The sequence below is a fragment of the Cyprinodon tularosa genome, unplaced genomic scaffold (assembly GCF_016077235.1).
Source record: "Cyprinodon tularosa strain WSP-4 unplaced genomic scaffold, ASM1607723v1 ctg217, whole genome shotgun sequence".
Classification (NCBI taxonomy): Eukaryota; Metazoa; Chordata; class Actinopteri; order Cyprinodontiformes; family Cyprinodontidae; genus Cyprinodon; species Cyprinodon tularosa.
Window position 1 is genome coordinate 1,046,499 of NW_024038809.1, and position 23,082 is coordinate 1,069,580.

Consider the following 23,082-nt stretch of genomic DNA (forward strand, 5'->3'; position numbering starts at 1 on the left):
TGAATTATGAAGCTTCCTGTCTATTATTGTAAATTATTTATGTCTATAATCCTTTAAAGCTATAAAACTATAAAAAGCTTTAATAAAATTTGTACCGTCACTAACTGGATCTACTCTCTTTCAAATTAATTCTATTTAGTTTATTTCTATAGCGCCTATTCACAACACATGTCGTCTCAAGGCACTTTCCAGTTAAACCAGATCATACAGTCAGTTTGATTCAAATTCTAAGGAAAACCAGCTGATTGCATCGACTCATTGACTCTTCAGCAATCCCTCACACTAAGCATGCTTGTAGTGACAGTGGAGAGGAAAAACTCCCTTTGAACAGGAAGAAACCTCCAGCAGAACCAGGCTCAGTGTGAGCGGCCATCTGCTGAGGCCCACTGGGGTTCAAGGAGACAGAAGCAGACATAGAAAAAGAAGCATAGATACAAAAGGCAACTGTAAAAGGCGGCCCCATCCAGGAAATCTGACCATGACTGGCTGGTCACGGTCAGATTTCCTGGATGGGAAACAGGACTACACTGGAAAACAGGCCAATCTTCAGCAATCCCTCACAGATGAAGCTATTATGAGAAAAAGCAGAGAGAGAGGAACGTTAGAGATTGAACTAACAGATTCTACAGAGTGGGAGAATAGAGATAGAATGATGAAAAAGGGGTCCCTATGTCCTCCAGCAGTCTAAGCCTATAGCAGCATAACTATAGAGATAGCTCAGTTCATCCATATTGACATTAAATATGTCCTCAGAGCTCATCTGCTTAACTCTAGTAATCGTAATTGCAGCAAAGTATAAACTCAAGGGGGCTGAATACTTTTGCACGCCCACTTTTTTTTCCAGTTTTCCCAAAAAAGTTATAAAACACTTTATTTCCAAGTTTGAAGACGTTTCTCTTCCCATTCAGGAAGCTTTTTCAATTCAAAATGTCAGAAATAGCATTGAGTTCTAGGCTTTATGCAGCATGACTGAATCTTCACAGACAAATTTTGTTTATTTTTTAAAATAATTTAAAACATCCAATAAATTTGGTTCCACTTCATGATTGTGTCCCGCTTGTTGTTGATTCTTCACAAAGAATCACTATTCTATATCTTTATGTTTGATGCCTGAAATGTGGCAAAAGGTTGAAATGTTTAAAGGAATAGTACACCCAAAACATGATTAGCCTTCATTTTCTACTCACCCCCATGCTGAACAACACTCTGGAGTACTTTTTTGATATCTCAAATGCATCTGGAGATCTGGGAGGCTTCTTGCTGTCTGCTGACATTCAAATAATGGAGGTCTATGGCGCCCGAGACAGAAAGGTCCACAAAAGTCCACAAAAACTTGTCAATATTCCTCCATACTGCTCGTCCAATGTAATCCAAGTGTCCTGAGTGGGTAGCATCCAGAATTTACTCGAAACAAAGTCATTTAGAATGTTTTTAGAGCATAAACAGTAGTGTATAGGATTTCCTAATAGCGCCCCCATGCGCGCTCGCGATTCTACGGAAGCCGGCAGACCAAACCAGCGCATTCAGCTCGGCAAAGAACTCATGCTCTTCCTCAACACTGAAGTCCTCAGACATTTTTCTTTCGTTGTTTCTTTCTTTGCACAGGTAAACAGCACATTTCTTCTTCTACGCTTGCATTATCGGCAGACCAGACGCTGAATGCGCACTTTCTTCCGGTTTGGTCTGCCGGCTTCCGTAGAATCGTGAGCGCGCATGGGGGCGCTATTAGGAAATCCTATACACTACTGTTTATGCTCTAAAAACATTCTAAATGACTTTGTTTCGAGTAAATTCTGGATGCTACCCACTCAGGACACTTGGATTACATTGGACGAGCAGTATGGAGGAATATTGACACGTTTTTGTGGACTTTTATGGACCTTTCTGTCTCGGGCGCCATGGACCTCCATTATTTGAATGTCAGCAGACAGCAAGAAGCCTCCCAGATCTCCAGATGCATTTGAGATATCAAAAAAGTACTCCAGAGTGTTGTTCAGCATGGGGGTGAGTAGAAAATGAAGGCTAATCATGTTTTAGGTGTACTATTCCTTTAAAGGGGTTTAATACTTTCACGAGGCGCTGTATATAGATGTACACTCACCGGCCACTTTATTAGGTACCCCATGCTAGTAACGGGTTGGACCCCCTTTTGCCTTCAGAACTGCCTCAATTCTTGGTGGCATAGATTCAACAAGGTGCTGGAAGCATTCCTCAGGGAGTTTGGTCCATATTGACATGATGGCATCACACAGTTGCCGCAGATTTGTCGGCTGCACATCCATGATACGAATCTCCCGTTCCACCACATCCCAAAGATGCTCTATTGGATTGAGATCTGGTGACTGTGGAGGCCATTTGAGTACAGTGAACTCATTGTCATGTTCAAGAAACCAGTCTGAGATGATTCCAGCTTTATGACATGGCGCATTATCCTGCTGAAAGTAGCCATCAGAAGTTGGGTACATTGTGGTCATAAAGGGATGGACATGGTCAGCAACAATACTCAGGTAGGCTGTGGCGTTGAAACGATGCTCAATTGGTACCAAGGGGCCCAAAGAGTGCCAAGAAAATATTCCCCACACCATGACACCACCACTACCAGCCTGAACCATTGATACAAGGCAGGATGGATCCATGCTTTCATGTTGTAGACGCCAAATTCTGACCCTACCATCCGAATGTCGCAGCAGAAATCGAGACTCATCAGACCAGGCAACGTTTTTCCAATCTTCTTTTGTCCAATTTCGATGAGCTTGTGCAAATTGTAGCCTCAGTTTCCTGTTCTTAGCTGAAAGGAGTGGCACCCGGTGTGGTCTTCTGCTGCTGTAGCCCATCTGCCTCAAAGTTCCACGTACTGTGCGTTCAGAGATGCTCTTCTGCCCACCTTGGTTGTAACGGGTGGTTATTTGAGTCACTGTTGCCCTTCTATCAGCTCCAACCAGTCTGGCCATTCTCCTCTGACCTCTGGCATCAACAAGGCATTTCCGCCCACAGAACTGCCGCTCACGGGATGTTTTTCTTTTTCGGACCATTCTCTGTAAACCCTAGAGATGGTTGTGCGTGAAAATCCCAGTAGATCAGCAGTTTCTGAAATACTCAGACCAGCCCTTCTGGCACCAACAATCATGCCACGTTCAAAGTCACTCAAATCACCTTTCTTCCCCATACTGATGCTCGCTTTGAACTGCAGGAGATTGTCTTGACCATGTCTACATGCCTAAATGCACTGAGTTGCCGCCATGTGATTGGCTGCTTAGAAATCAAGTGTTAACGAGCAGTTGGACAGTGAGTGTATATACCTTTATCTGTCTCCACCTGCTCACAGTCAATTACTGAATAAAGTCAGATGTTTTTTTCTTAAATAGAAAACTTTTTACCAACCTGACTGGATGATCTGACCTAATTTTTCTGTCAAGAGTCTGACATTACATGTGCTACCAATTGCTGCTTTATAAATAAATGGTGTTGAATTCAAGAATATATTTTAATTTCTATATGAACCGCTGATTGTTATTTCTATTCTACACCAGCTCCTTTTCCTGTTTTACATTTCTGACCTTCTCCTGTTTAACCCTTGTGATGATCAGGGCTGGAGGCTCACAGAGCAATGCTCTATAGAGTCTGAATCCCTGAAAATGTGTCCTCTCCTAATTCTTCCATTTCCAAAGCATCCAGCATAGTTAAATATACATTGCTACCCGTACACACAGGTGGTTAAAGGCGTTTTTAATGTTTATAGCAGTTCAAATTCCTCATGTGACAGGAGCTGTCAGCATGGAACCCCCTGCGGTTTGGATCTGATCAAATTAATCTATGAATAAAGTTTCAAACAAAGTGTAATGAATGAGAAATACTCTGATGTAATCTGGCTTCAGGTTGCCTCGGTCACCATCTGTGTTTTTAATTTCCCCTCTCTCCCAAATCTGCATACCCGCACAGATGGGTCAGAGTTGGCGTAAGGGACCGCCCTTCATGACGCCATGTTTCTTTTTATAAATCACAACCTTTGCATGGAAGTTTGCATGAAGGCCCTTATTTTTGTGTTTCATATTTTTAAAATGACACCCCTGGTCTTTTTAAATCTATGATAATGAGCATGTTCCTGACAGATAAGCAACTCATTTCAGACTGATAGAGGATTTATGGTCTAATTCAGAGGTCAACAACCTGTGGCTCTGGAGCTGCAGGGGGCCTTTCGGACCTTCCACTGTTGCTCTATTTGGTGTGTTTTTCTTAAATACAAAATTCTGCAGGTTTTTAATACATTTCTTTTATTATTTCATTAAATACCTACTCTGGATGTCTGCATGAGAATAACCCTAAGGGGACCAGTATAGTGGTTTTAGTAGGGCTGCTCTGATTGCAGTTTTACACCGTTTTACACTATCCTTTTTGCTGGCTCTTTAGGTTGTAGAGGGTGCATACTTTCGGTCTAAATGATAAATTAATAAGAATCACCCATTATCTAATCAATAGCATACATTTGCATCCATCCCCCGTTTTAAAAAGATCACAAAACCAGATTTATGTTCCTCTGACCACATTGAAAGTTTCAATTTCTCATTGAAAGAGGGAATGCAGCCACAGGCTGATCAGAGCCAGATGGTAGAAAAAGAACCAATAAACCATTTGATCCACCTCCAGGCAGAACTCACACCATAAGAGGCTGCAAATAAGAAGGAAAACCACAGAATGGCATGATGGGAAATTACCAAAAGAAATGTTGGCATGTTTTTTTTAACAAATGATACAAAGCTAAAGCTGATTTGCCAATAATATCAGGTTAATGTTTACAGAAGGGCTGTTAGAATATCTAGGCGCAGCCAAAGTGTTTTGGTGGCCTTAGAATTGCGTCTCTGTTATTCGCAGATGATGTGGTTCTATTGGCTTCATCAGGGCCTGATCTACAGCTCTCACTGGAGCGGTTCGCAGCCGAGTGTGAAGCGGCCGGGATGAGGATCAGTGCCTCCAAATCTGAGACCATGGTCTGGAGCCGGAAAAGGGTAGAGTGCCTTCTCCATGGTGGAGAGGATGTGCTGCCCCTAGTGGAGGAGTTTAAGTATCTTGTAGTCTTGTTCACGAATGAGGGGAAGATGGAGCGGGAGATCGATAGGCGGATTGGTGCGGCGTCTGCTCTGAAGTGTGCGATGTATTGGTCTGTAGTGGTGAAGAGAGAGCTGAGCCAATAAAAAGCAAAGCTCTCGATTTACGTTCCTACCCTCATCTATGGTCATGAGCTTTGGGTCATGACCGAAAGAACGAGATCCCGGATACAGGCGCAGTTTTCTCCGTAGCTTGTCTGGGCTCTCCCTTAGAGATAGGGGGAGGAGCTCAGTCATCCGGGGAGGACTCAGAGTAGAGCCGCTGCTCCTCCACATCGAGAGGAGCTAGTTGAGGTAGCTGGGGGGGTTCCTATATATATTAACTAGGGGTGGAATGGTTCACAAAATCCACGGTTCGGTTCACGGTTTCGTGGTCAAGGTTTTCGGTTTGGTAGATGTTGATTTTTACACCGAAATGCCATAAAAATTTATGAAATGAATTTAAAAAATCTAAAAAAATTAATGGATTGTAATTATTTTTAATGATCTGTGGAAACCCTGGATCATTTCCACATGTTTTGCTGCTTTGAATTTAATCATCTGGCGCATGCCCTCTACCATCTCCAAGGAACTCAGAGCGGAGCGGACGGGAGCCACAGTGGAGGCTGTAGGCTTTGCTTTGAGCAGCCGGTCTGGAGCGCAGCGGGGCGGAGCGCTGACAGAGTATGAGGGATTTCGGGGTTAGCATGACATGTTGGTCATGTCGCCGTTAGCATAAACAAAACATGTTGCACAATGCTTGCACACTGTTGCACTTTTATCCACAGCTTTCTTTCCGCCGTCATCGTAGGTCACTCTAAATGCAAAGTGGTCCCATACAGCAGACCTATAAAGTGCTGCTGGCGCGTCTTCCAACTCCTGTTCTTTCCCACTCGCCATACCCACACAATTCTCCACAACAACTGATTTTTTCCCCTGCTACACCCGGCTAAGCTGCTTCGCTTCTTCTTCTACTTGTTTACTACTGGTGGTTGGCTTTGGTCGCAGTACCGCCACCTTCTGCTCTGGAGTGTAAACGCTTCCTCTATGAGAAAAAGGAGCAGCGCATGAACCGAACGCAACACTCGCGAACCGAACTGAGACAGTCGAACCGAACGGTTCGGACGGTTTTCATAAACCGTTCCATCCCTAGCAGGTTAGTTGACAAGTTCTTGCAACAACCTGTTACGCACCATCCGCATCGATAAATGATGAGAGGAGTATCTGAGGTTTGACCATATTGGTAAAATTAGCAATGAAAATGCGTTGTAGCAACATACAAAGTTCAGTCTTGTTTTGACCCATTTTGCTGAGTCTAGCATGGTAATTCATCAATCTACACGTAGACCAACAGAAGTCTCTGACTTAGCCAAGATTTCAGGCTAATGGGTCCTTTAGGATAATAGATCACAGCGAACAGCTAAGAGCTTGAGAAGGAAAACACTGAACTATTCTTAGAGGACCTGCCATTAGCTAATTAAACATTGATGACTGCAGAGAGGAGAGAAGCTGCAGAGTTTTCTCTGTTCATCGACATGCTGAACTCAATCTGTTCTCCTGTTATAGGATGGTTCACTGGAAAAGGTTCTGTCTGGGCAGAGAACTTTAGTTCAACAAAAACAACTAAAATGTTGTTAACTGAGTTGTTAATTGTGCTCATATTTATTTTGACCCAGACCAAGCTGAAGCTATTGGTGAGAAAACATGGTACCTGAACTTACTATGTGTACTAGTACCACAGGGTTCAGTGCTTGGGCCAATTCCCCTCACTTTACGTCTGTATTTGCTTCCAAATCGTAAATAATCAGAAACCATGGGATACATTTCCACATTGATACATTGATGCCTCGACTGCAGGCATTTTGTAAAGATATAAAACCTGGATGATTTTATTTTCTCCTTTTCAAATTCAGATAAGACAGAGGCTGTTGTCTGTGGAACACAGTCTTTGAAAGAGAAACGGTTTGCTTCTGATAATAATGTCAAAACACTGGTATTATTTTTGGCTGGATTATTGTTATTCCTTAATAATCAGGAAGTCCATAAAATACAGTTAAAAACCCTCGAATGATCCATCTGCAGCCAGACGTCTGAAGATTGCAAAGAAAGATCATATTTCTCCTAATTTAGCTTCCTGTCAAATCAAAAACAATGTCAAAGTTCTGCTTTTTACAGTTATATCATCAAATCATATATCAGAAATCTGACATTCCCTCTTATTTATTTATTTATTTAACAAATAACTTTCATTCTTAGCTCAGAAACAATGTGACTCTTGAGAAATGTTTCCCATGACCCTTTGAGCTAAAGATGCACCATCCCATCGCATCGACTATCATTATCATTTGTTTTCTCCTTAGTTTCTGACTTAAAATGTAAAACTAACCTTTTTTATCTGCGGCCCTGTTTGATTTTTTAACGTTTGTTGTTTATGGACTGTTTCTCACTTTATTTGCCTTTATTTTCCCCTTTGTTTGTTTAGGGAGGTAGCCTGGCCTTTGTGTTTTAGGAAGTGCTTCCTCAAACCCTGCAGCTGCTACCCATCATGCAATGCGCCGTGACATAGTTGACCCCACCCTACAGGGAGAAATCAGCTCTCTTAGATAACAGAACAACTAATCCACAATGCAAAGTAGAAGAGAACAGGTTTAAGAGCAGACTCCAAGTATCGTTCTCTTAGCATATCCAGTGTCCTGAACCAGGACCTCTGTGGTGTTCCTGCTACAGGTTGATGAAGGACCTGCTGATCAAAAGTATTAATGTTTATTACTCAAGTAGAAGGTCCTACTGTTCAAAAACACGTTTGTAGAATTTAGAGGATCCACTCAAGCTTTTTACTCCGTTAAAAGTGTAAAAGTACCATTTTTAAAACTACTTAAAGTTTAAAAGTAAAAGTAATGCAGCAAAAATGCATATCAGCATTTTCATATTTAAACAAAGAACCAGAAATGCATTCAGCTCCACCTGTAAAGCATATTTTCAGCTTATATTTCCACCGTGGGGATTTGTGCCTAATATAAGAGGAATCATTTGTTGCCCATTAAGCACTGATCTTAGTCTGGACGTTTGCTGAAGCTCAACGCAAAGCTAAATGTCTGTCGCAGCAGAAATTACCCCGAAAATAAGAAAGACATGGGGGGAACTAAACTAACTAACTAACTAAATAACTAACTAACTTAATCTGTAAAAATGTTGAACCAGGAGAGCATAAATGTGTATGACTGAAACATCCTGCATATTTGTTGCCCATGACTCTTAACTTTCTCCTTCTGAATGCAGACAGAACAGAAATTATTATAATTAGCTTCTTTTTCAAAGACTCTGGTCCAGTCACTTCATTTGGATGGGATTAAACTGATTTCAGATAATAAAGTAAAAAATCTTGGTGTTGTTTTTGATCAGGACCTGTCATTTAAATCCCATATCAAAGAGGTTTCAAGAATTTCCTTCTTTCATCTGAGGAATATTGCAAAAATGAGCAATCTCCTGTCCAGGGGTGATGCTGAGAAACTAGTCCATGCATTTGTTACTTCAAGGCTGGACTATTGTAATTCTTTACTATCAGGAAGTCCACAAACTGTAGTTAAAAGCCTTCAGCTGATCCAAAATGCTGCAGCCAGAGTTCTGATGGAAATGAAAAAGAGAGATCGTATCTCTCCTATCCTGGCTTCTCTTCATTGGCTTCCTGTTAAATCCAGAATAGAATTTAAAATCCTCCTTCTCACATATAAAGCCTTAAATGGCCAAGCTCCATCTGATATCAGAGATCTGATTGTTCCTTATGTTCCTAACAGAGCACTTCACTCTCAATCTGCAGGTTTACTAGTGGTTCCTAGAATTTCTAAAAGTAGAATGGGAGGCAGATCTTTTAGTTCTCAGGCTCCTCTCCTGTGGAACCAACTACCAGTTTTAGTCCGTGAGGCAGACACCCTGTCTACTTTTAAGGCTAGGCTTAAAACTTTCCTTTTTGATAAAGCTTCTAGTTAGAGTGGCTCAGGTTATCCTGAGCTATCTCTATAGTTCTGCTGCTATAGGCTTAGACTGCTGGAGGACATAGGGACCCCTTTTTCATCATTCTGCTTCATTCTATCTCTATTCTCCCACTCTGCAGAATCTGTTAGTTCAATCTCTAACGTTCTGCTCTCTCTGCTTTTTCTCATAGTAGCTTCATCTGGTCTGTTCCTGTTTGGCTGTGACTCCATCCTGGAGAGAAATATCAGCTGTGCTGCTGCCATCAACACCTTTGTTTCTAAATGCTGGAGATGAGCCCGTTTTCCAGCGTAATCCTGTTTCTCTGACCATGACTTGCTGGTCACTGTCAGATTTTCTGGACGGGGCCGCCTTTTACAGCTGCCTTTTGTATCTATGCTTCTTTTTCTATGTCTGCTTCTGTCTCCTTGAACCCCAGTGGGCCTCAGCAGATGGCCGCTCACACTGAGCCTGGTTCTGCTGGAGGTTTCTTCCTGTTCAAAGGGAGTTTTTCCTCTCCACTGTCGCTACAAGCATGCTTAGTGTGAGGGATTGCTGAAGAGTCAATGAGTCGATGCAATCAGCTGGTTTTCCTTAGATAGAAAACTTTGAATCAATCTGACTGGATGATCTGGTGAACTGGAAAGTGCCTTGAGATGACTTGATGTGAATTAGCACTATAGAAATAAACTGAATTGAATTTATTTCTGATTATTTATTTTCTTTGTTTTCTTTTTTTCAAGCTCCTATTGTCATTCCACTGTCACAAGTACAGAGCAACAAAATGAACTCTCTGCATTTAACCTATTCCCTTGGGGAGCAGGGGGCTGCGATTGTGCTGGAACCCGGAAGCAGTGTGGGGTAAAGGGTCTTGCTCAGAGGTCCACACAGTCTGTGGGAGTTGGGATTAAACTCAGAACCTCCGGATTCCAAGCTCTATACCCTAACGACTAGGTCGCCACTCCCCCTACATATCACAGTGTTGGTAAAATGGTCTGTGCTGAATAGTGCTGTATCAAATTCAGGGACTTAAATCTCCTCACATCACGGTCACTTATTTACAAACTGGTGGTTATAAGCTTTAGAAGCTGCCATAAAATCAGCCACTAACCTGCAGGCAAGAGACACACGAGGACTGAAACTGACAGAACAGGGCCATGAACAAGCAACCCACTGGTTACATAATGAAGCCCTACTTCCCAGTGGTGGTAAGAGATAGGTAACAGCAATTAGACTGAAGACAGCTTGCAGTGTTAGCCACAGTGAGAAAACAAAAATAGTACTGTCTGCAGAGGTGGTATTCCTTGAAAGACAGCTACAGAAACAGGTCCACACACGACTAGGAGAGAATCTACAGGAACATAAAGATCAGGCTTAGAGGGGGGGGCTACTCTCCATGCACAAAAACATTCAAATGTGCGTGGAGAGCTTGTGGCAGAATTCTGACTTCATAAACCTTCTTTAATCCCCAGTTTGCAGGCCGTTCAAAATGAGCTGGCCTCTTCCTGTGCTTTGTGTCAGTTATCAGTAAAATACTAAAACTATCAAATGAGGAGAAAAGATCTACACAAACAGGGCATCCCCTAAAGGAAAACAAACTGTGGTAATATGCTTTACGCATTTAAAGGACCTGTCCAGACACTGTCTGTCCAACACCTGCAATTCTGCAGCATCTAAAGATCCTTTCAGCAATATTCATCATACTAACTCCAATACTACCAGGACAGACCCAGAACTTGTCGAAGGTTCTGCTTATTCCCCTGGGCTGAGGAAACCTTGGATCCCCCAGAATAATGAAGAGTCTAAGTGAGCAGAGGGATGTGTGGGTTTCTTTCCTGGAGCTGCTGACTCACTACAGACTTTAAATGAAGGTTAAAATACTTTAAATGAAGGTTAAAGACTTTACCTAACATTAAAAGAGTTTAAAAGAAGGTTTAAAGACTTTAAACGACGCTTAAAAGACGTTTCCTAACATTAAAAAGTTTAAATAAAGGTTAAAAGACTTTAAACTAAAATTAAAAGACATTAAATGAGTGTTATCCTTGAGGTCAGCTGTCCATAGAACATTAAGGCTACATTCACACTGCAGGCCTTGATGCTCAATTCCGATTTTTTTTGGGAAATCCGATTTTTGTTTTACGTTGCCGTTCATATTTCCAAATATATGCGACTTGTATGTGATCTCCTATGTGAACTGCAGTCATACAGTCTAAGTGTCCCGCATGCGCAGTAGAGGACGCAATGACGTCACAGGCCAGCATGCTCCATGTTTACGGAAGTAAACATGGATGGTAGTGCCAGCGCGCAACTAACGGTCTTTTCAAACCATAAAAACTTAATTTTTTCATATGGTTAAACATAAATACTGCTCTCCGCATCATCATCTGCCATGGTTGTTGTTTTTCTTGCCGCTTCTGTGTAGCAAGACGCAGAATAGTGACCTATGTCGGGTATTAATGACGTTCAGGTCGGATGAATGCGACCTGGCCGTTCAGACAGGTTGCATTTGAAAAGATCAGATTCCCAAGCGGCCTGGGTCGCATTGGAAAAAATCGGATCTGTGTTGTTCAGACAGCCATGAAAAGATCAGATCCAGGTCGCATATGGGCCATAAAATCGGATTTGGGTCACTTCAGGCTGCGGTGTGAACGTAGCCACTGTGTCATGATCTTGGCGCTGACGACTGGCTTGATTGTTCACTCCGTTCACCTGTTTAGCTCCGCCCAGTTTCTCATCACCAGTCTCTAACCTGCTTGTTCCCAGTGCAAGATTATTTGATTGTTTAGTGTTCTAGCGTAACTGGTTGTGGCCTGATCCTAAACCTTTGAACCTCTGAGCCTGCCTCTTCTTGTTCTGATCTGTTTGCCTGACCTGTCTTCAAACTCCTGCTGGATTCTGCTTATGGACTGAACCTGGATCTGCTTCCTGACTTCGACCTTCCCTTTGATACCTCTTGGGTTCTTTGCCAGAGAGGTTCCTGTCTTAGATGTCTTTGCAGTTACTGCAGATCCGCCATTTTTTTAATAAATGCCTTTTTGAGTAATCTGTCTGTCTGCCTTAATTACCGGATCCTCTAATCTGAGCATTGACAGTAAAGGAGAGCATCACAGAACGCAATCACAGAAACAGATGATTCAGGCTCATAAAATGTTTGCTTATATTATAAAACATAATATGCAGAAAGCTGTATTCGTTATATGTTTAGTCCGATAAGAGCCAATGTTTATTGCCACGCTAGAAATGTATAGTGAAGCAGTGTAAGCAAGCAGAGCTTTAAATTAGTAAGGCTTTAACACTGTAGCGATTAGGCCTAAAAAAACGTCATAAGATCATCAGATCCTCGTTTGCAAGCTAATATCTGTGCATCGCAGTGAAACCTGGACAATATTCGGTCTGTTCTAAAACATCCAACAAGCTGCAGATGGACGCAGCACTGATAATATCCAGAATGACGTTATTCTGTGAGGCTATTAGTCACTGTAAGTCTGTAAGTGCTAAGATTCACACCTCAGTTTATAGGTTGCTCTATGTTAGGTGCTCAGGCTGTGAATGTTTTTTTTTTGTTTTTTTTAGAAAGGATGATGAAAAGTGAAAGTAAAGTGAAATTTTTATGAAAATTTAAAGTAGCTGTAAAGTCCCACTCAAAGACAGAGTTAAAACAGGGATGGGGAGACCTTTGAATACCAGTTGCAGAATACTAGATCTAAACTGTTTTTAATCTCTATTAGATGGCGTTTATAATTATACCAGCAGACGGAGAGGACGCCGTCCACGGACTAGTACAGAGAACCAGCTGTGAGGTTTGTTCAGGACGACAGAACAACTCTTTCCAGGGCCGTAACTAGCATTGAGGATACCGAGGTCATGTTCTCTGTAGTTTATTTGTGATAAACTAAAAGTAAATTACATTTAAACTGACTGTAAGCCGATGATCTACGTAGGTCTCCCAAGGAAGGGAGAACACAGAAATGCACCGCCTATACTATTCAAAATTCATGAAGATGTTGCTTTTGATCCTTAAGACTCTTAAAATTGCCAGATAATATGCAGACTAATGATTGTTCCTTATGTTCCTAACAGAGCACTTCGCTATCAATCTGCAGGTTTACTAGTGGTTCCTAGAATTTCTAAAAGTAGAATGGGAGGCAGATCTTTTAGTTATCAGGCTCCTCTCCTGTGGAACCAACTACCAGTTTTAGTCCGTGAGGCAGAAACCCTGTCTACTTTTAAGGCTAGGCTTAAAACTTTCCTTTTTGATAAAGCTTCTAGTTAGAGTAGCTCAGGTTATCCTGAGCTATCTCTATAGTTATGCTGCTATAGGCTTAGACTGCTGGAGGACATAGGGACCCCTTTTTCATCATTCTGCTTCATTCTATCTCTATTGTCCCACTCTGCAGAATCTGTTAGTTCAATCTCTAACGTTCTGCTCTCTCTGCTTTTTCTCATAGTAGCTTCATCTGGTCTGTTCCTGTTTGGCTGTGACTCCATCCTGGAGAGAAATATCAGCTGTGCTGCTGCCATCAACACCTTTGTTTCTAGAAGTTGGAGCTTGGCCTGTTTTCCAGTGTAGTCCTGTTTCTCTGACTGTGACTAACTGGATGTGCTCTCTGACATGGGAGCTGGCTCGGAGCTCGTCTGCCTGGCTGTGTGTTTCCTGGACGGGGCCGCCTGTGGAGCTGGTTGACAGTTGCCTTTTGTATCTATGCTTCTTTTTCTATGTCTGCTTCTGTCTCCTTGAACCCCAGTGGGCCTCAGCAGATGGCCGCTCACACTGAGCCTGGTTCTGCTGGAGGTTTCTTCCTGTTAAAAGGGAGTTTTTCCTCTCCACTGTCGCTACAAGCATGCTTAGTATGAGGGATTGCTGAAGAGTCAATGAGTCGATGCAATCAGCTGGTTTTCCTTAGATAGAAAACTTTGAACCAATCTGACTGGATGATCTTGTGAACTGTAAAGTGCCTTGAGATGACGTGTTGTGAATTGGTGCTATGGAAATAAACTGAATTGATTTAATGACTCAGCAGTTTTAGCAGGCAGGGTGGGGAGATGTCACAGTCGTCATTATAACTTGCTCTGATAAACAGTCATTATAAGAACAAAGGCAGCATTACTCTAATGATCAGTTTATAATGCTTCATATAAAAATAGTTCCTTGTTGGTTTTAAATAAAGCCGTTAGTCAGAGTAAACATCCCAGTTTGGCAGATTTAAATGCTCTAATGCCCAATAAACCAGGGCTACTTCAAAACGACTAGAAACGCTGAGCCCTGTCAATAATCTGGAGCGTGAAACAAATCGTTCATATGAGGCAGAGAGGGGAGGCTTCAGAGGCTGTGATGCTGTTATGTGACGCAGCTATATGTTGAAACACTCTTTAGGGTGTATCTCTGATCGCAGGCAGACTGAGCCCAACTTTCAGGTTGGTTTGCTTTTATCTTTATGACGTAATGCTGTCTAAACTCCTGGGAATGTTGGATCCTAACGGCTTGTCTTCAGGCCCTGGACCAGCCTCTTTTTTTCACAAGAATTAAAACAGGAAGTTATAAATGATTCACAGTGATGATTGGCTGTTTGCCCCACATTCAAACCCGGTCTGTAGGTGGTTCCTAACAGTTGATGCATGTGGATCGCCTAAAACTCCAACACATTAAAACCACTCATAGCATTTAAACAAGTACCTTCCAAGAACTTCCTCAATCTCATAGAAGTCTTCCACGTTCTCAGGCTTAAATACGGCCATGTTGATTCGCTTCACATGCGTGTCGCTGGTCCTCCTGTCCACTGTGGAAAATAAAGGCTGAATGTTACACAGGATGCTTTATTTTTATTTTAACCCGACATGTTATGTCTGTTCACTTAATCAAGACGTATTTTCCAAAGAGATAAAAGGTCGCCTCTGGAGTTGAATAGAATAGAATAGAATAGAATAGAATAGAATAGAATAGAATAGAATAGAATAGAATAGAATAGAAAAATACCTTTATTGCCCCAAAATGGGGAAATTCTGGTTTTAACAGCAGCAAAAAGATTATAGAAAGAATTGTCACACAAATATGGACTTTAGAAACATGTCTAAGAATAACATAATAGTGAACAGTTAAACGATAAACAATAAAATACTGTAAAGTGTTTTAACAATATAAAACTGTGCACCTGGAGAATAAATAACCAATATTCAGCTATAGACATTTGTACAGTAATGGATATTTGAAAATAGCAGCAACATCAGAGATGTGCAGAATGACAGCAGCAGGTTATTTAACTGACTAGAATAGAAACTGAGCAGAATCAGCATGAATGGAACAACTGATTGAGGTTGTTGGGAACAGTGGAGGTTCTAGAGTCTTCCAGCTGCTGGGAGGAAGGATCTGTGATAACGCTCCCTGGTGCATTTAAGGTGCAGCAGAGTGTCACTGAAGGAGCTCTCCAGTTCAGCACCAGCTTCATGCATGGAGGGGGGGGAGACATTATCCAACAGAGATGTTCATTTAGTTGGGATTTAGTTAGGTGAAGGGATTGAAAAGCAAACTGGATGTAGAGAGTTGGAGAAAAGAGATGAATTGACTCGTCAAACAACAATACTTTCATACAGAGCTTTGCTCCAGGTTAAAGGAATAGTACACCCAAAACATGATTAGCCTTCATTTTCTACTCACCCCCATGCTGAACAACACTCTGGAGTACTTTTTTGATATCTCAAATGCATCTGGAGATCTGGGAGGCTTCTTGCTGTCTGCTGACATTCAAATAATGGAGGTCTATGGCGCCCGAGGCAGAAAGGTCCATAAAAGTCCACAAAAAACGTGTCAATATTCCTCCATACTGCTCGTCCAATGTATTCCAAGTGTCCTGAGTGGGTAGCGTCCATAATTTACTCGAAATGAAGTCATTTAGAATGTTTTTAGAGCATAAACAGTAGTGTATAGGATTTCCTAAAAGCGCGTTCACGAGTCTACGGAAACCGCGGCAGACCAAACCAGATGAAAGTGCGCATTCAGCGTCTGCTCTGCCAATAATGCAAGCGTAGAAGAAGAAATGTGCTGTTTACCTGTGCAAAGAAAGAAACAACGAAAGAAAAATGTCTGAGGACTTCAATGTTGAGGAAGAGCATGAGTTCTTTGCCGAGCTGAATGCGCTGGTTTGGTCTGTCGGCTTCCGTAGCGTCGTGATCGCGCATGTGCGTGCTTTCAGGAAATCCTATACACTACTGTTTATGCTCTAAAAACATTCTAAATGACTTCGTTTCGAGTAAATTATGGACGCTACCCACTCAGGACACTTGGAATACATTGGACGAGCAGTATGGAGGAATATTGACACGTTTTTTGTGGACTTTTATGGACCTTTCTGCCTCGGGCGCCATAGACCTCCATTATTTGAATGTCAGCAGACAGCAAGAAGCCTCCCAGATCTCCAGATGCATTTGAGATATCAAAAAAGTACTCCAGAGTGTTGTTCAGCATGGGGGTGAGTAGAAAATGAAGGCTAATCATGTTCTGGGTGTACTATTCCTTTAAATTCCGTTGTTTGTTTCATTTTTCATCTTTGTCAATGTACATGAGATTACTCAATGTAAATAGGTACGATAACCTATACATTGTGTACTACAGGTGCAAATATGAGACCAAACCAAAACAAAAAAAATGAAATAAATAAAAGGATTACAAGGAGAAAAGAACGAAGCCTTGTTGTATACAGAACAGAAATACGTCAAATTAGGGAGATCAGTCAATATAAAACCAGCTTTAAAATAGATCTCAGCCTGTTTTTAGATTTAATTTTAAGACTTACACTGCAAAAACGATCTAGAAATAAGTAAAAATTTCTTAAATTAAGTGTATTCACCCTTAATTTGAGCAGGTAAATAAGATTGTTTGCCAATGGAATGAGTAATTTTACTCTTGAAATAAGATAATGCAATTGTGTTTTCTTATTTTAAGCATAAATTATCTTGAACCATTGGCAAAATGTCTCTTTTACCTCCTCAATTCAAGAACAAATGCACTTATTTTAAGAAAAACTGACTTATCTAGATTTAGATTTTTTGCAGTGTACCTAACAAACACCTTCTAATGAATGGGATTCGGGCTTCTTGTAAAGAAGCAATATTTATGCATAAAGGTAAAACATTATTAATGCCAAAGTCAATAAATTCGTCATTAGTTGGAGAAAAAAAACGACATCTTGAACGGTTATATTCTCCACCTGAATCCCTTTAGTCTGTTCAAACTGGTAAAGATTTTGCCAAAAGCATATGCTCTGAGTTAATGTCAGTAGATATTTTTTTTTTTTATGTCAGTCAGTCAGAGTTTTGCTACAGGACCAGTTTTCACATGGACATGCTGAATTATCTTTGTTTTGTTTTACTTTCTTTCTGTTCTTTTTTTTTTTTTTTTTGGCGGGAAAGCTGTTGACTTTGCACCTGACTTTCAAGTAGGCTAAATATAGACTGCACCCACAACCTGTTTGTGGTTTGCATTCTGGATGGGAAGTCATTCCATTTGCATGTCCTCCTCCCAGTGTTTTACATGTTCTGATGTGGAGCACACATTCTGCACATTGACTAAAAGAATCACTATTAATAGTTTAAGATTGCTGTCCATTTTCCACATGCAATGACAAGGCACCTTAGTTAGAAGATCAGCTTTGTGTGCACTAAGAAGTTTTCCCATTTAGCTGTAGAAGAAAATAGATAAATAAATAGGTAAATATTTTTGTTTTTCCAATAAATATTTGAATACTTTATATGTGAGAAGGAGGATTTTAAATTCTATTCTGGATTTAACAGGAAGCCAATGAAGAGAAGCCAGGATAGGAGAGATATGATCTCTCTTTTTCATTTTCATCAGAACTCTGGCTGCAGCATTTTGGATCAGCTGAAGGCTTTTAACTACAGTTTGTGGACTTCCTGATAGTAAAGAATTACAATAGTCCAGCCTTGAAGTAACAAATGCATGGACTAGTTTCTCAGCATCACCCCTGGACAGGAGATTGCTCATTTTTGCAATATTCCAGTGTTTAGTAGATGGATGGATGGATGGATGGATGGATGGATGGATGGATGGATGGATGGATGGATGGATGGATGGATGGATGGATGGATGGATGGATGGATGGATGGATGGATGGATGGATGGATGGATAGATAGATAGATAGATAGATAGATAGATAGATAGATAGATAGATAGATAGATAGATAGATAGATAGATAGATAGATAGATAGATAGATAGATTTTTTTGGAGATAGTGTATTATTATACTAATATGTACTTTTTTGCTTCCTGAATCACTGAGTGCCTGAAGATTTCTGCCAGTCGTCCAAAGAGTCTGTAGCTTTCGATAAATACAGAGACTGTCACCCTAGACCAAAAAAGGAATTGCAGTAATAAGGTACTTCCTCATTAGGTGAGTGAAGCCCGAAACCCCTGAGCAGCATTTCCCCTTCCAGGTTTAATGATCTAACAAAGGTGACTGGCAGCTCAGTGAGATCCATTAACCATCCAGGACAGTTTCAGCTCAAACAGTCGGTCAAATGCCTTCAAACCATCAGCTTGTTTTTCTGGTTTTCCTATAGATTGATTATTACAACAGATGCAGACACCATCTTTCCTCCATGCTCTAAAAATACCAAAAACACCATTTTAGTTGGATATTTTACTTTGTAAGTAAATAGCTATATTTAATTCAGTCATAGAGAATGAGATGTTTAGTAGTTGTGATGATAACAGTTCTTTAAGGCCCACAGAGCTCAGAATCCTCCCAAATAAATAAAATACAACAAGTTTGAGGTGCAGTGTGGACCCCTTAGGGCCAAACACACAGAGGCCCCATTAATAAATGTATCTATATGGCAGATCTTTATTAAAATGATTTTAAATGTTTGTTTTTGCTTTTTTAATGATGTGTCTCCTTTAAATCTTAATTTCCTGGGGCTCCTTAAAACCCCACAGTTCCACTCCCCCCCACCCGCCGTGAAAGATTAAAAAGCAAAATGTGAGAAATTAGATCATTTTTTGGACCAGTTAAAAAAATGGCCGTGAGTAAGACCTGAAGAACTATTAGTTTGTTAAATAAAGACATTTGATCTAATGATGTAACTCACCGCTGAGCTCCGCGCTGCTCCTGCTCCAATGATCCCCGGGAAGGTGTGAGGCCCCCACCCAGCAGCGCGTCGGTGCTGGCCCCCGGAGCGGCGGAGCTGCGAGCAGAGTGACGAAGGAATGCGGAAAACTGCAGTCTTCTTTGCGGCTTTGAAGGCTCTTCATAAACAACCAACTGCTGCATTAGCTCCACCAGTTGGTGGCAAAGGGCTGCAGGTCCAGAAATATCATCCTGGATCTCAGTCTGTGTCTCAAAATGTTTAAAATCCAACATAAAAAATCCAGCGTTTCTGAAAAAAGATCGAATTAAAGTTAAAAACATAAATAAATAACTAAAAAAAGAGAAGAAACGCTTTGCAAAATGGTGCATGACTGCATGTCCACTTAGTTCTAGAATAGAAGAGAATACAATAGAATAGAATAGAACAAAATATAATACAATAGAAAACATTAAAATAGAATAAAATAAAATAAAATAGAAAAAATAGAACAGAACAGTATAGAATAGATTAGAATGGAATCAAATACAATGGAATAGAGAAGAATAGAATATAACAAAATAGAATAGAATAGAACAGTATAGAATAGATTAGAATGGAATCAAATACAATTGAATAGAGAAGAATAGAACAGAATAGAATATAACAAAATATAATACATCAGAATAGAACCAAACAGAATAGAATAGAAGAAACTAAAATAGGATAGAATAGAAATATAATTATCTGACACCAGCTAAGAGACAAACACATTTATGACATCCAGGAAAGATAAACTTCATAAATAACACAGCAGCAATAAACTATAAATTTTATCAGTGTTTAAAAGAAGTTAAAATCCTAAAAAACTGACACATAATTTACATTTCTGAGTTGCACAAAAAGTCTTGACCAGGAAATACAAAACATGTTTAAATCAAAGCTGCTACTTTTATTTCCTGCAGGTCTTCCGACGTTTCTAGATTTCTTACCACCAGGGGCGGATTTAGGAAATGTGGGGCCCTAGGCAAAGACAGGCAGGGGCCCCTCTGAATGGAGAAGACAGCACATCAAACAGCCCCTTTCTACAGATAGAGAAATGTTAATAGAATAGACATCCATTATCTGTTCTAGGTTGTGTCCCTCTCTTCTTGTCCCTTTTCTTCTTGTTTTCCTCTCTATGTTTTGTACTCAGCTGACTTTTCATGCTGTCTCTAAAGGAATGAAAGATTTTTTCCAAGCACTAAGCTCACTTAGCTGATTGCTCCTTCCTGTGTTTCCAAAAAGGCCAAAGTAAATAACCCAGTCCTTCTTTTCACTGTAGACAAGCCATGATCTGCTTATCTGTTCTCCATTTTTCATTTGGATGAAATAATAGCTGCATGAATCATGACAGCAGACAAGATAGAGGAGAGCAGGAGGCGGGGTTACCAATCTACTCGCTCTGGAGAGCAGAGTTCGCTGCTTTTAGATGTTGTCTCCAAAGTCTCCAATAGCAGAAAAAAGTCTCTAGATTTGGCGCTAGGAGCTTTTTAGAAATCAAAGTGCTAGAAGGGGTCTGAAAAGTGGCTAAATATAGCGACTAAAGCGCTAAGTTGGCAACACTGCTCTTTGCATGGTTTGTTTTCAAATGGTTTGCTGCTGTCTGTTTGGACCTTTTGAACATGTGCAGCAAATGGACTGATCCAATATGGTGGACACTGATGGGGGGGGGCTGAGACACACTTAATATTATCAGCGTTCTGATGGCATTTTAGAGAAAGGATTTTTGTCAAAAACATAATTAATGTGCTCAAATAAGGAATAGTTGTATTAACCATACATATAAACAGAGTTTTATGGGGCCCCTACAGGAACTTGGGGGCCCTCTGCAACTGCCTAGTATTGCCTGATGGTAAATCCCCCCCTGTTTCTGAGTTGAACAAAAAAGTCTTGACCAGGAAATACAAAACAGGTTTAAATTAAAGCTGCTCTGCAGGAAAATGTGTCTTCCAACGTTTCTTGATTTCTTACCACCTCTTCTGCCGGCATCAAAGGTGCTGGAAAAGGTTTTGGTGTTGTAGCTTCAGAAGCATCAGTTGAACGGTTGGAGAGAGTAGAAATGAGAAAATAGTGAGAAAAAAAGCAATAGATGGGGAGTAGAGACATATAGATAAAGCTCTATCCTCTAAAGAAAACCAAGGTGTTAGGGACTACTTACTTTACTATCAGAAAGCATTCATAAACTAGGGGAAACTGACAGGACGTGGTCTGGCAGAACTAAAGCCACTTCTAAAGCAGAGGAGATTTCTGAGAACAAACATGACAACAGAAAATACAGCTGAACCATTTTTGTAGCTAGCAAGTCTGAGGTTCAGCTGAGAGGACAAAGCTCAGAGCTGCAGGTTTGGCAGGAAGACCTGCAGCAAGAAAGTGATTTTACCATTACAGAGATGTCAGAATGATGGAAACGTCTGCAACAGATCTGGGAAAACCTTTCTGAACAAGTAGGAAGTGTGTGTTCAGCTGTAGATCTGCCAAAGGCGGCGACTGAAGAGTCAAAAGTTTGAACACATTTTGGTTTATGAATCGATTCTTTAACCCCTGTTGCTTATTTCTAGCATGCTTTCATTTCAGAGTGGAACAAGACCTGAAACTGAAAACTGTGACAAACTGAAGTTGTTTCTAACTGGTTAAAAAAGAAAAGCAGCCTACTTTTATCACCTATTGTTGATTTTATGAACCCCTGTAGTTGTCACAATGTGACACCCAAGCAAAAAAAAACAATCAAAAACAACAAACCTTGGATAAATATAAAATCTTTATTATTAAAACAAAAACTATCACATGATTACAATATCCATCAGATTATAATGAAACTACAGTTTTATCATTCTATCAATCTGACTGTAAAGTTCCTTTAGATGACGTATGCTGTGAGTTGCAGCTATATAAATAAACTGAAATTAATTAAATGGAAAACAAAATTAAATAAATAATTCTGGTCTAATAGGAACTACAGCTTCATCAATAGTTTTACCAGATTCAGACATTAATGTTCTTTTAAATTTATAGGTAACAAAAATATCCCTAAATACTGTCATGAATCAAAAAAAGCACAAATAGGTCAGTAACATAAACGTGTAAAACGCATACAACTACATTTTTTGATTACATTTTTCTGGTGGAAAAAAAAAAGAAGAAATTTTTCTAAGCCAAAGAAAGGTTCAAAAGGTTCAAATGATTCTGAAATTAAATATCAACCCAACAGAAGGCTAGGCTTAAAAGTTTCCTTTTTGATAAAGCTTCTAGTTAGAGTGGCTCAGGTTATCCTGAGCTATCTCTATAGTTCTGCTGCTATAGGCTTAGACTTCTGGAGGACATTGAACATCTATTAGTTCAATCTCTAACGTTCTGCTCTCTCTGCTTTTTCTCATAGTAGCTTCATCTGGTCTGTTCCTGTTTGGCTGTGACTCCATCCTGGAGAGAAATATCAGCTGTGCTGCTGCCATCAACACCTTTGTTTCTAGATGTTGGAGCTTGGCCTGTTTTCCAGTGTAGTCCTGTTTCTCTGACTGTGACTAACTGGATGTGCTCTCTTCATCCTCTGACATGGGAGCTGGCTCGGAGCTCGTCTGCCTGGCTGTGTGTTTCCTGGAGCTGGTTGACAGTTTCCTTTTGTATCTATGCTTCTTTTTCTATGTCTGCTTCTGTCTGCTTGAACCCCAGTGGGCCTCAGCAGATGGCCGCTCACACTGAGCCTGGTTCTGCTGGAGGTTTCTTCCTGTTCAAAGGGAGTTTTTCCTCTCCACTGTCGCTTCAAGCATGCTTAGTGTGAGGGATTGCTGAAGAGTCAATGAGTCGATGCAATCAGCTGGTTTTCCTTAGATAGCAAACTTTGATTAATCTGACTGGATGATCTGGTGAACTATAAAGTGCCTTCAGATGATGTGTGTTGTGAATTGTTGTGAATCTAT

General features: G+C 40.6%; 1 protein-coding gene across 1 annotated transcript in view; it reads right to left on the minus strand.

Annotated features, from left to right (window-relative positions):
• The window catches only part of si:dkey-240h12.4 (death-associated protein kinase 2), a 42,844-nt gene extending 23,554 nt beyond the window's left edge, over positions 1-19,290 (minus strand). The window contains exons 1-2 of the mRNA XM_038285904.1: positions 19,151-19,290; positions 14,725-14,827 (exon numbers count right to left, since the gene is read on the minus strand). Coding sequence (XP_038141832.1) covers positions 14,725-14,786 — 62 coding nt within the window. The 5' untranslated portion in view covers positions 14,787-14,827; positions 19,151-19,290. The remainder of the gene's footprint in view (positions 1-14,724; positions 14,828-19,150) is intronic.
• Between the last annotated feature and the right edge of the window lie 3,792 nt (positions 19,291-23,082).